Source organism: Balaenoptera acutorostrata, chromosome 12 (assembly GCF_949987535.1).
Source record: "Balaenoptera acutorostrata chromosome 12, mBalAcu1.1, whole genome shotgun sequence".
NCBI classification, from domain to species: domain Eukaryota; kingdom Metazoa; phylum Chordata; class Mammalia; order Artiodactyla; family Balaenopteridae; genus Balaenoptera; species Balaenoptera acutorostrata.
In genome coordinates this window covers 10,687,919-10,700,648 of record NC_080075.1, presented here as the reverse complement: position 1 = coordinate 10,700,648, position 12,730 = coordinate 10,687,919, and the positions used below count along the sequence as shown (strand labels likewise).

Here is a 12,730-nt window from a genome sequence, read left to right as displayed (position 1 = left end):
CTCCTTCCACTACCAACAACACAGCTTACCTGACTCTGTCCCCTGCCCTTTCTTCCATCACAAGTTCGTCCATTTGTCTACACTCTAAATCTGGGCCCTCACTAGGGACTTAATAAGTTTATGGGTTTTTCCTCTCCCTCCCGTATCTTCATTCTCCCAATGGAAGCATTCTGCTCAGTCCTAAGCATGCTGGCCTGAGTCTCTCCACCTCAACCTCTCGTCTCCTCTTTGAGCCAAACTAAAGAGAGCAGCCGACCCCTTGTCTATTTCTTCATCTCCTATTCATTGACAAGAATGAATATTTCAGATGGTTTTTACTTCTTTACGTACTCAGGAAGCAGTGGGGAGATGACTTTGTTTTCTAATTTAGTCTTGTAAATATTATCAACTTTTATTTCATGTGTACTTTTATGAGGCTTAATGACAACTATTTGGTTTCTTCTGTTAACAAAGTAGCACTCCCAAGCTGTGCTGCTCCACACCCCATGAGCAATAGCATTTGGGAAACTGCATCCCATAGATGACTTATATAGAGCCGTAATGCACACCACCATGTTCAAGTGCTCTGTGAGAAGCCGCACAATAAAGACGCCAGAACCCAGTGCCTTGCCCCCTATTTGTGGAATACTTCTTGGCTTATAGGCCTCTAGTGCTCCATAAAATACATTTGGGTAATAATGTGAAGTTACTTCAATGATGCTCAAATCCTTTTTAGGAAGAAGGCAATCTAAACAGACGCGTAAATAGAATCATATCAAAGAATTCCAGAAATAGGAGTGCTCTCTCTGTCACAATGTAAGCAAAACCAGGACTCTGCTACCTCCACTGGAACCAGGGTCAGGGGGGCCGAGACTGACACCTCCCCACGTGTTTCCGCTCCAGCCTCGCTCCCGTTTAACCTTCATCTTCCTCTTCCACTCCCACTCTTCTCTCTGCCGGACCATATCCGCCTCTACCTTCTCCTGCTCTTCCTTGCTTCTTTGGGCAATGGTCTGCACAGCTCCATTTCTCATAAGAGGGACATTCAGACCAGGCCATAGGAAGCCACAACGCCCTGCAGGTTTAAAAACATACATAAATAAGAATTTTTTTAAAAGCATTCATTTCTTGAGTCGTAAAATGCCAGGCAATGTGTATACAGATAATGATACCGCTGGTGGGAGCTTAAGCTAACATTATCACTCTACAGGCCACTTGGCACTGTTCATTAAAATTTTAAACATACCTACCGTAACAGCTAGTAATTCCACTTACTGGTATTGCCTAGAAAAACGTTCCCATGCAGGTATGAGGCATATCTGTGCTTGGACAAGGATGTCCACTGAAGTGTTTATTTGTAAAGGCAAAAAACAGAAACAATCTAAATGTCCAGCAATATTGGAACAGTAAAATGAACTACGGCATATCCAACCTATGAAATACTCTGTACTAAATTCAAAGAATAAGGTAGTGCTATAGGTTCTGATATAGAACAATTTCCAAGACCTATTATTGAGTGAAAAAAAGCAAATTATAAGACAATATGTACCATATGACATGATCTAATTATTTTTAAAAGAAAATGTATACTCCTTTTAGGGTATTTATATATATAAAAGCATTAGAAAATGTCAGAAGGAAACACATCAAAATGAAATCAGTGGTTTCCTTAGGGGAGGCAACTGGGATTGGGGGAGATAAAGGCATCAAGGGGGACTTTAGGTTTCTCTATTTTTTTTTTATTGAGAATTTTTTTTTATTGAGAAAGTATACATATATGATTGTTTAAAATGTTAAAAAAATAAATAAATAAAAAAGATATAATGTAAGTCATGGAGAAAAAATCCAAGTAGACATGCAGCAGCTACAAGTGCAGTGAAAGGTGTTTCCTTTACATCCAAAAGGCTATTACTATCAAAGATAATTTGTCAGCAACCACAGTAAAGAATGTTGATTCAAGTATACTATTTTTATTCTTTAAAGAACACAAATATAAACAATCATGTGTTCCAGAAGTTGGCAAAGTAAGGCCCACAATCCAAATCTACCCCACCACTTTTTTTTTTTTTTTTTAATAAATTTATTTATTTATTTATTTATTTTTGGCTGCGTTGGGTCTTCGTTGCTGCACGCGGGCTTCCTCTAGTTGTGGCGAGCAGGGGCTACTCTTCATTGCGGTGCATGGGCTTCTTATTCTGGTGGCTTCTCTTGTTGCGGAGCACGGGCTGTAGGCACGCAGGCTTCAGTAGTTATGGCTCGTGGGCTCTAGAGCGCAGGCTCAGTAGTTGTGGCGCACGGGCTTAGCTGCTCTGCAGCATGTGGGATCTTCCCAGACCAGGGCTCAAACCCGTGTTCCCTGCATTGGCAGGCGGATTCTTAACCACTGCCCCACCAGGGAAGCCCTAGCCCACCACTTATTTTTGTAAATAAAGTTTTATTGGAACACAGGTATGCCCATTCGGTTATGTATTGTCTATGACTGTTCTTGTGCTACAACAGCAGAGTTGAATAGTTGGAACAGAGACCATGTGGGTCATAAGGCTAAAAAAGTATTTACTACCTGGCCCTTCAGGGAAAAAGTTAAGCCAGTTCTCCAGTTATTCCACCTTCTACCTCTGAATCATAAGTTCTTTGAGGATAGGGACTTTTGCAGCAGATGCCACACAAGGGCACTTTAAGGCTTGTTGAATGAATAACTAAACGAATCAATCCCTTTCTATGGGATTTTCCTTTCCCTGAATCATGGGGCAATAAGCCATTTGGCTGGACCCTAAAATCACAGAACCTAATACCCTTCATGAGAAATGTTTTATGCTTCTAGTCTGTAAAATATCTATAAAATTTTGGAGAAAAAATCTTAGAAAGCACATTAGCTGTTTTTATAAACGAGTTTACCTTCACCGATGATCTGAGCCCTGTTCAGATCCTTCCTTTTCTTTTTCTTAGTTCTTTTGCCTCTTCCTTTCCTTGTTCCAGCACCACTCTCTGCTAAGGCACCTTTCCACAGCTCATCCGCTGTCACTGTAAAGAAACAGGTTTTTAAAAAATTTCTTCAAGCAGTGATCTACGGTCTACCGATTTATTCCTGTTGAATACAAAAGGCTGGAAGAAGTCGGGTCACACATCATTACGGCAATGAAAGCAAAATTAAAACATTCTTTGCACACATCACATGGCTACATTTGGAAAGCCCAAGAGGAAGCGATTCTACTTCTTTTACAGAATATGGCCTTCCCCCACAAAAGACAACCATATTTCAATCCCTGTTACTTTCCAGTAGACTTGTTTCCCAGACATTTTAACAACTGTGTGACTGGTCTCTTCCCTGCCCTCTTGCCTCCATTATAACTATTGAGATAATCAGTAACTAGACTTCCAAAATACAGATCTCTTAGCCCAAAGTACCAACACTGCAATTTGAACCCAAAAATCTTAATAATTTGGATTGTTTGCTCTATTCTGTAAATGCCCTAAACATCTCTGTATATCCTTCAAAATGAGATGCCCAAATTCACCTTCAACTCTAATTGTAGCCTAACCAATACTTGCGAAAGAATGAGTATGTAGAGGTCTGATAGTTAATACCTGCATGTGTATGTGTGTATTTCTTAAATCATCGTTGTTGTCTTTTTCTTTATATATAGACCCTGACACTGCTGATTTATTTCCATTTGTGAATTTCTAGGGTCCCCAGATCTTTTTCTATCATACATTGCAAGCAGTATTTTCCCCTTTGTACTTATGGAATATTCAGATTCTTTACTTTTGACCACTTCTGAATTTTATTGGTATAGCTATGTCGTTTATTAGACTTAAATTGTCTTCACAAGGACTTCTACCTTTCACAGTATCACCAATTGATTTTATGACCACAGATTGTTCCATTACCAATTTAATAAAGAATCAGAGCCATACAAATGTTGTACTAGTCAAAAATCTAAGATACATATATCTACATGCCTGAAATATTAAACATATTCTAGAACTCAAATGAGTATCTTCATTCTCCTCTTCTGAGCCCTTAGGCTTTAAAAGTTCTACCATACCAAAGAGGGAAAGGGGGGGGGGGGCGTGGGATGAATTGGGAGATTGGGATTGACATATATACACTATATATACACTATTGATACTATGCATAAAACAGATAACTAATAAGAACCTACTGTATAGCTCAGGGAACTCTACTCAATGCTCTGTGGGGACCTATATAGGAAGGAAATCCCAAAAGAGGGGATATATATTATACATATAGCTGATTCATTTTGCTGTACAATAGAAACTAACACAACATTGTAAAGCAACTATACTCCAATAAAAATTTTAAAAAATAATAAAAATAAAAATGAAAGTTCTACCTGCTAGCTTCCTGAAAGGCCTTACACCTTGATCCTTTGGGTAGATAACATGAAAAGGGAAAAATGCTTTGGATTTATAGTATTTTTTAATGCTTTATAGCTATACAGTACCCTGTTTTTAAAAATACAAACGTATTATTACAGATGATCTGCATAACTGAAGCTCACAAAAGTAAGTAAGCTTCCACATCACATGCTGCCTTGTGTATCCCTGATCAAAGCAAAGGGTTAACTTCAAACTTTAGACTGACACTGATTCTTTTAAAAGAACCACAGGTTTGAAATAAAATTACCAACCTCAAACTAAAGTCTCACTAAAGACTGACTTTCTTTCCTAATTGCTTAAAAATGATGGTATCTATAAATGCCATCAAAAACTTGAAAGTTCACAGTGAGAGCACTTTTAATGGAGGCATAAGGAGGTCAATCAATTACAGTTTCTCTTAGAATCAGAATAAGCAAATCACTCATTAAGACTAAAAGGGATTCGATTTTAAAAGAAACGATATTAAGACGAAGATTTAAAAGACTCCAGCATTTAATGGTGGACCCTCTATGGCAGAGGGATAGATTTATAAATACAATGTTAAACATTTTTAGGAAATCTTAATGAGTTTTGAAAAAATTATGGGTTTTTTTATTTCTTGGAAGAGATTTAGAAAGTCAAAGACTATTTCCTATTAAAACAGCAAAAACTAGCCCCATGCTGGTTTCAACTGAGTTCACCCCCACCCCGCCCTGACTTGGGAGCAATAAACTCATAAGGGTACAGAGTCCTATGACTGAGGAAGAAGGGAGGCTAATGGAGAGTCAGAGGCAGGTGTGAGAGGTCTCAGAGGGCAAGGGGCACCTCTAGAACAAGAAGAGTTAGAGAAAAGGCCTTTCAGGGCAGGGAAAAGACTATTTTTAAAAAGGCCTGTAAGTCTGATATACACCCGCCCAACACCCCCCAACCACCACCATCAAAGCACAAAGTCAGCTCTTAGAAAACACTGGGGCTGGGGGCACCAAGGAAGAGCCTCATGGCTCCAACTCTACCCACCTCTCTTCTCTCTTTACACCAAAACCCTCTGATACAAGGAAGACTGTGTTACTTGCAATTCCCCATCATCTGGTCCTCTTTTCTGCATAGCTACACGAATGACCTAGTAGGTCATTATTTAATTTAATCCAAATTAAAGTGATCTGTACCCACACAATGAAATATTCTACAGTTATGACACTGCACTGGAGAAGCCCATGTACTGTCATGGGAAAATGTATAGCGTACTGCTGCATGAAAAAAGCAGCAAATCCAGGATTTCAGGGTAGTAGGATTACAAGTCATTTTTTGCTTTTTGATTCTGTATTTACCAAATAGTCTAAAATGAATTGGCTTTATAATCCTAATTTCTTTTAATTTGCCTAATGCTGAATTGTGGATTCAATCTCCATTTATTACAAGCTAATTTCAGTTCAGACTGGACTCTCAAATACTATCTCAGATAGGAGTAATCTTAGCAAAACAACATCTACTTAAAATTAACTTTTCCTGATTAGTCCTGTCTCCTCAACTAAAGTGCAACTGAAAACAGATTTTGAGTATATTCTTGGTGTGAATCTAAATCAGCAGGGATTTGGGCCACAATTCCATCCTGGAATTCCAGGGATTCCACAGGTCCTTTAGACCTCAGGTGCCCCAAATGAGGGGATTAAAGTAAAGTAGTACTCCCAAAAGTGTGTATAGTACAGTACAACTGGTAGCATGTGAGATAATTCTAGGAGGTACACGGAGGAACATTTTTATTTTAATAGCACAGGCGTACCTCGGAGATATTGTGGGTTTGGTTCCAGACCACTGCGACAAAGTAAATATCACAATAAAGTGAGTCACACAAATATTTTGGTTTCCCAGTGCATATAAAAGTTATGTTTATACTATACTGCAGGCTTAAGCATGCAATAGCATTATGTCTAAAACAACAATATATATACTTTAATTTTAAAAATATTCAAAAAAAATAAAATAAAAAATACTCTACTGCTAAAAAATGCTAATCTTCAGCCAGTCATAGTAGCAACATCAAAGACCACTGATCACATATCACCATATCAAATATAATAGTAACTAAGAAGTTTGAGATATTGCAAGAATTACCAAAATATGACACAGAGACAACACACAAATGCTGTTGGAAAAAATGGTGCAGATAGATTTGTTCAACACAGGGTTGCCACAAACCTTAAATATGTAAAAAACGCAATATCCACAAAGCACGATAAAGTGAAGTGCAATAAAATGAGGTATGCCTGTACATCATATATTAATCTCTGAAGTCTTAATTCATTTAAGGAGGAAAAAGAAAAAGAAGAAAAATTAAGATACAAAAGCACCTTTTATTTTCCTGTTTCATGAAATGGGAAGTTTGTGCCCAGTCTACATACATTTAGTGAAGAAACTATAGAATCTATACTGCTGGCCCATCAAGTTACTGGGAGAAGAAATACAGCACTGTGTCTGTAGCGCACGGGTCAAGCTGATAAAATGACGGTTGTCTCTGGTTCCTGGAGATGACAAAGAGCCTGCAGGTAGATGGAATAAAACTCTGTTAGATGCTCCACACCTATGGAGAAACACTGCCAGCACCAAAAAATTAACTGTTACTAATAAAAATAAGTCACTAAAATCCTGAACTTTTAAGAATCATATTTTGAGGACAGTCTTTCTTTAAAAAATAAAACTTCTGGAGGCTGGCTCAGATAACATAGTGAGGTCTCTCTGGACCTATTAGCTTACTTTGTAAATTACTCAAAAGTAAATAGAAAATACTGGCTTTTCTTTTTAAATAAATTCAGATCTTCAATAATCATTCTAAATCCCATTATGTTGGACACATTTTAGTTTTTCTTGTAACCTTCTCAATCTTCAACAAAATATCAAGTGCACATGAATTTATTCTTGTAATTTAGCACTACAATCCTTGACATACTTGAAGAGTGTAAAAATCACTACCATCAAATTTAGAATTCTTTAATCTTTTTCAAAAGACCAAAATACTATTCACAAGTAATAATGTAGTTAGCCTACAAAGGTCCAACTGTCAAAAGTAGAAAGAAATCAACTGCAGAGTTCAGAAATAATCTCTTTTAATGTACTGTCGCTACAACTGAGTTTGCTCAAATTGCACTGTGCTTTTTAAAACAGGAGGTGGCAGCAGCTCATGCTAAATCACATTTGAAGTTCAATTACAGATTATCATCCACCAACGATCAATTAACAATTTTGCTCTGATCCTTTGAATGCTTATTAATTTTGGACCATGAAGTCTCCGTCTCAGGAATAGCATGGAGTCCACAGAGCGCCAAGCCCAGGAAGCTCCCTTGGGTGGACTTCTTCAAAGACAGAGTCTGCCCTTGAAGGTTTCACTTCAGTGTTTAACAGTTTTCACCATGAAGAATTTCTTCCTTCTAATTTAAATCTCTTCTATTAAATCAAACTGGTTAATTAGTGATGTGTTTCAGGGATTTTAGAAAAATTATTGCTATTTCTGACCAATCTGTTGCAGCCTTTAGGAAAATACTGCAACAGGTACAAAGAATACAAAGCAATTTTTTTAAAAAAAGGCAATTACTAACTCTAGGAAAAAGAAAATGTTGTAGGAGAAAGGAAACGTAATAAGAGAATACAGTTGACCCTTAAACAGCATGAGGGTGATGGGCACTGACCCTCCACCCCCCGCCAGTTAAAAATCCACGTATAACATATAGTTGGCCTTCCCTATCTGCGATTCCACATCCTTGGATTCAACCAACCTCGAACTGCATGGTACTATAGTACTTATTTCTTGAAAAAAATCCACATATAAGTGGACCCGTGCAGTTCAAACCCGTTCTGGTCGTACAGGGTCAACTGTACTACCTAGCTCAGCTGTGAAGAACATATACATAACTGCCTATAGATTCGACCAAAACTGTGCTTACAACTATGCTCAGAAAAAGCAGGGATGGTGCCTAATTAAATCTTCAATTAACATAACGATGTTAACAGAGAAAAGAACAAGTATATACACTATCTGTTTAGAAATATAACCAGATGGAAGTTCAAGTGTCACTGGAAGATGAGAAGGCCTAGAAAAGGGAAGTGGTTTTAAGATATAAACCTTTTAGTACTCTTCAGAAGTACAATATTTTAAGATAACAGTCTTTAAAGTAGGAACTACCATCCTCATTTTATAGAAGAGGAAACTGAGGGCCCAAGGGGTGTCATTAGTTCATGGTTGCACAGGCAGAAAGTGGAGGAGCCGAGAACTGTGCAGTCATTCCACCAGTCAGCACTCTTCCCACCCCTTCTACAAACACTGTGTTTCGAGAACACATCACAGTATCCGAGACAGCTCAGGACCCAGTCCTGCCATTACTGGCTGTGTGACCTTAAGCAAGTCACTTAGCCTCTCAGAGACTCATTTCAGCATCTGTAAAATGGGAATAACAACTCCTCATAACAACTGGTGTGACGATTAACCAAGATAACATACTATTAACCTGACACAGTCAATACTCAATAAATCATGGCTATTATTTTTTAAAGCCTTGAATTATAACAGCTGTAATCATTAAAAATTTGAAAAATACTCTTTAGACCTTATCCATTTCTATTACAAAGAATGTACTTCATTCCTTTACATTTTTAAAAACTACATAAAGTACTCTTAACACTAACTCTTATAAGAAAAGGTAGTTAGATAAATAAATCTCACCATTGCTGGGAACAGTCTTCAGTGCCAAAATGGAAGCTGTCGGAAAGCTGTTTACATAAAGCTGCCTGGACCATAAATGACCTACAAATTAAAAAAAAAAAAAAAAAAAATTAAGATCCATTTCTACATGAAAAGGAACATTTTTTAATACCTAAAGAATAGTATTATCTATAGAATAAAAGAACCAAGACAAGTAAATGAGTAATTTCTGGGCTCCATGACCACTTGCCCAAGTAAATGAAATCACATCACATTGGCTCCTTCACTCTCACATCTGACCTGTTACCAAGCCCTATAGATTCTCCTCAAAAATCAATCCACCTCTCAGCTGCACACCCTCCTACAGTCTCACTGCCCCTCTTTGTTCAGGCTCCATCCCTCAGCCACACGGTAAGGACAGTCTCCTAACAGGTCTCCAGTCTGCCTCCAGCGTCTCTCCCTCTAATTCACCATCTGTTGTCAAGCAGGCCCTTCTCTCTCTTTTTTTTTTTTTTTTTTTGCTTATTTCAAACTCCTAATTTACCCCCCTCCCCTTTTCCCTTTGGTAACAGGCAGGCCTTTCTAAAACTACAAGTCTAGTCACTGCACAGCCCTGCTATATCATTCTTTGGCTCCCTACTATCTGCAGAACAAATTCAAAATTCAGCATCACCTACAGGGCTGCGACTTGGCCCCAACCTTCCACGTCAGCCTCATCTCCACCACTCTCCTCTCCATCCCCCTCTGGCCGCACCAGACTCACCACCACTCTCCTCTCCATCCCCCTCTGGCCGCAGGAGACTCGAAGTCAGTCTGGAACACACTCAGCTCTTGAATCCTTTAGTGTGTCTCTGACAGCTTCTCCTGGTTTGCCTGAAACACCACCTCTCGGTGAAGGCTCCCCAATTCCCACAGCACTCTGCTCCCCTCTTTCATCAGGAGCCCCTGCAGCGCCAGGCTGTAACCATACAGTGTACCACTTCACACAGTACAGTACTTCAGAACAGGCTCTGACAGCATTCACTGGACACTAATTTTTGAAAAGGGCGCCAAGAAAAACCAGTGGAGAAAGAATAATCTTTCCAACAAATGATGCTGGGACAACTGAGTATCCACATGCGAAAAGAATGAAGCTGGAGCCCTACTTATACCACACATAAAACTTAACTCAAAATAGATCAAAGACCTAAACGTAAGAGCAAAAACTGTAAAACCTTTAGAATAAAACATAAGGGTAAATAATTATGACCTTGGATTTTGCAGTGGTTTCTCAGATATGACACTAAAAGCATAAGCAACAAAAACCAAAAATAGGTAAATCAGACTTTATCCAAATTTAAAACTTTTGTGTTTCAAAGGACACTATCAAGAAAATGAAAAGACAACACACAGATGGGGAGAAAATTTGACAAATCATTTATCTGACAAGGGACTTGTATCTAGAAAATATAAAGAACTCTTACAATTCACTAATAAAAAGCCCAGTTTAAAAATGGATCTAGATTAGAATAGACATTTCTCCAAAGAACATATACAAATGGCCAATAAGCACAAAAAAAGACGTTCATTAGCCATCAGGGAAATGCAAATCAAAACCACAAATTGATACCACTTCACACCTACTAGGATGACTACAGTCAAAAAGACAGAAAATAACAAGTGTTGACAAGGATGTGGAGAAATAAAAATCCTCATGCTGGTGGGAATGTAAAAAGGTACAACTACTTTAGAAAACAGTGTAGCAGTTCCTCAAAAAGTGAAACATGGAGTTGCCATTTGATCCAGCAATTCCACTCCTAGGTGTATACACATGAGAAATGAAAATATATGTACATACAAAAACATTGCACACAAATATTTACAGCCACATTAGGCATAATAGTCAAAAGGTACAAACAACCCAAATGCTCAATAGATACACAAAATGTGGTATATACACACAACAGAATATTATTCAGCCATAAAAAGGAATTAACTACTGATTTATGCTACAACATGGACAAATCTGGAAAACATTATGCTAAGTGAAAGAAGCCAGTCACAAAAGATCACATATTACATGATTCCATTTATATGAAATATCCAGAACATGCAAACTATCGAGAAAAAAGTAGATCAGTGGTTGCCCAGGGCTGGGGGCAATGGGGGTCGGGGGGATGCTAGCTAAAAGAGTACAGGGTTTCTTTTTGGGGTGATGAAAATGTTCTAAAATTGATTGTGGTGATGGTTGCACAGCTCTGTGAATACACTAAAAACCACTGAACTGTATACTTTAAGAAGATGAATCCTGTGGTATGTAAATTACATCCCAATAAAGCTACTACCAAAAACAGTTTATACACTAGAAAAAGAAAAAAAAAAAAAAGAAGGAAAGAAAGAAAGAAAGAGGCTCTGGAGCCAGGTGGTGTGGGTGCAAAAACCTGACATCCTCCCAGTCTAACCTTGAACAAGTTTCTCAACCTCTGTGTGCCTTAATTCCCTCATCTGTAAAATGGGAATAATAAAGGCATCTATCTCATAAAGGCATTGTGAAGATAAAGCAAAGAAAAAAGCATAACGAGTTTAAGACAGTCCCCGCTACACCTAAGAGCTCATGAAAGAAAGCTACACATGCTAGGTGCTATTTGATCGGGGTTTTGGAAAAGGAGGAGGTGGTCACAACATAAACAAAAGTAAAAAATGCTCAGGTCAGATTTTCCGACAAACGACTGCAGGTCAAATTTCCCAACAGAATGAGTTACAAAAAAGAACTTTTCGATTTTTGCAGATCTTCGGATTTCGGAATTACGAACGCCTGATTGTGGGTTTACAATAAAATAAAGCGAATAAAGGTCAAGTTAATTACGAAGTGGTTCCTAGAGATAAACACCAGGCTGGAGGATAGCAGATTGCCTTTCCTCGGGCTGCAAACAACCAACTAGGGGTGGGGGAGGACAATAAAAGCAAAACTACTGACATTCCAAACATACTTTTTTTTAATAAAGGGCACTGATCAGCCTGGAATCTAAAATAACTGACACTAGTCCTATCCGACTCAAGCTGGAGGACAGCCTCTTGCCCTTTCGAGCTTCGCTGGCCGCCATCCACCTCGAACCCCACATCAGCATCACCAAATGAACCTGTGAATCACGCCCGCGGGGAAGACGATGCTTGCCTGCCACTACCCTGCCCCTTTTAACCGAGCATGCACGACCGGCCTGGTGAACTGGAAGAGACTTTGGACCGCGTCCAGTCCACCCTCACTTTACAGACCCGGGCCCTGCGACCCAGAGAGGATGCGGACGCGCGCAAGGTCACACAGCAGGTCCCAGCGGGACAAGAGCCGGGCGTGAGAGGCCGGGGCCGCGGCTTCTCGCTTCTTTCCACCCGGGTGTCTGCAGGCCCCGGGCGAACCCCCACTCCCGCCCCGCTCCCAGAGCCCCTGCTCCCAGCGTCCTGCCTCTCACCCGCCGACGCGCCACAGAGCGCTGGGAGAATTCCCGCAGCGCGCACCGCCGCCGCCATGGTGGAGAACCACGAGCGCCTCCGTCCAGGCAGCCTTCCCACCGCCTGCCGCGACTGCTCCTCGTCCAACGGCCGCGGACCTCGGCCCGAGACTGAATTTCCGAAGCCAGGGGGCCGCGCCGCAGCGCAGGCCCGAGTGAGGGGTTGTCTGGACGGGAAGTAAAGTAGGATGAGTCC

General features: G+C 39.7%; 1 protein-coding gene across 3 annotated transcripts in view; it reads right to left on the bottom strand.

Moving 5' to 3' along the window:
- The window catches only part of MRPS5 (mitochondrial ribosomal protein S5), a 32,844-nt gene extending 20,118 nt beyond the window's left edge, over positions 1-12,726 (bottom strand). The window contains exons 1-5 of one of the 3 annotated variants that reach the window (XM_007197364.3): positions 12,496-12,726; positions 9,071-9,151; positions 6,759-6,896; positions 2,875-3,000; positions 821-1,054 (exon numbers count right to left, since the gene is read on the bottom strand). In XM_007197364.3, coding sequence (XP_007197426.1) covers positions 821-1,054; positions 2,875-3,000; positions 6,759-6,896; positions 9,071-9,151; positions 12,496-12,553 — 637 coding nt within the window. In that variant the 5' untranslated portion in view covers positions 12,554-12,726. Of the gene's footprint in view, positions 1-820; positions 1,055-2,874; positions 3,001-6,758; positions 6,897-9,070; positions 9,152-9,812; positions 9,968-12,495 lie in introns of those variants that run through there. The other 2 variants (XM_028162646.2, XM_028162647.2) reach the window with 2 other exon arrangements.
- Between the last annotated feature and the right edge of the window lie 4 nt (positions 12,727-12,730).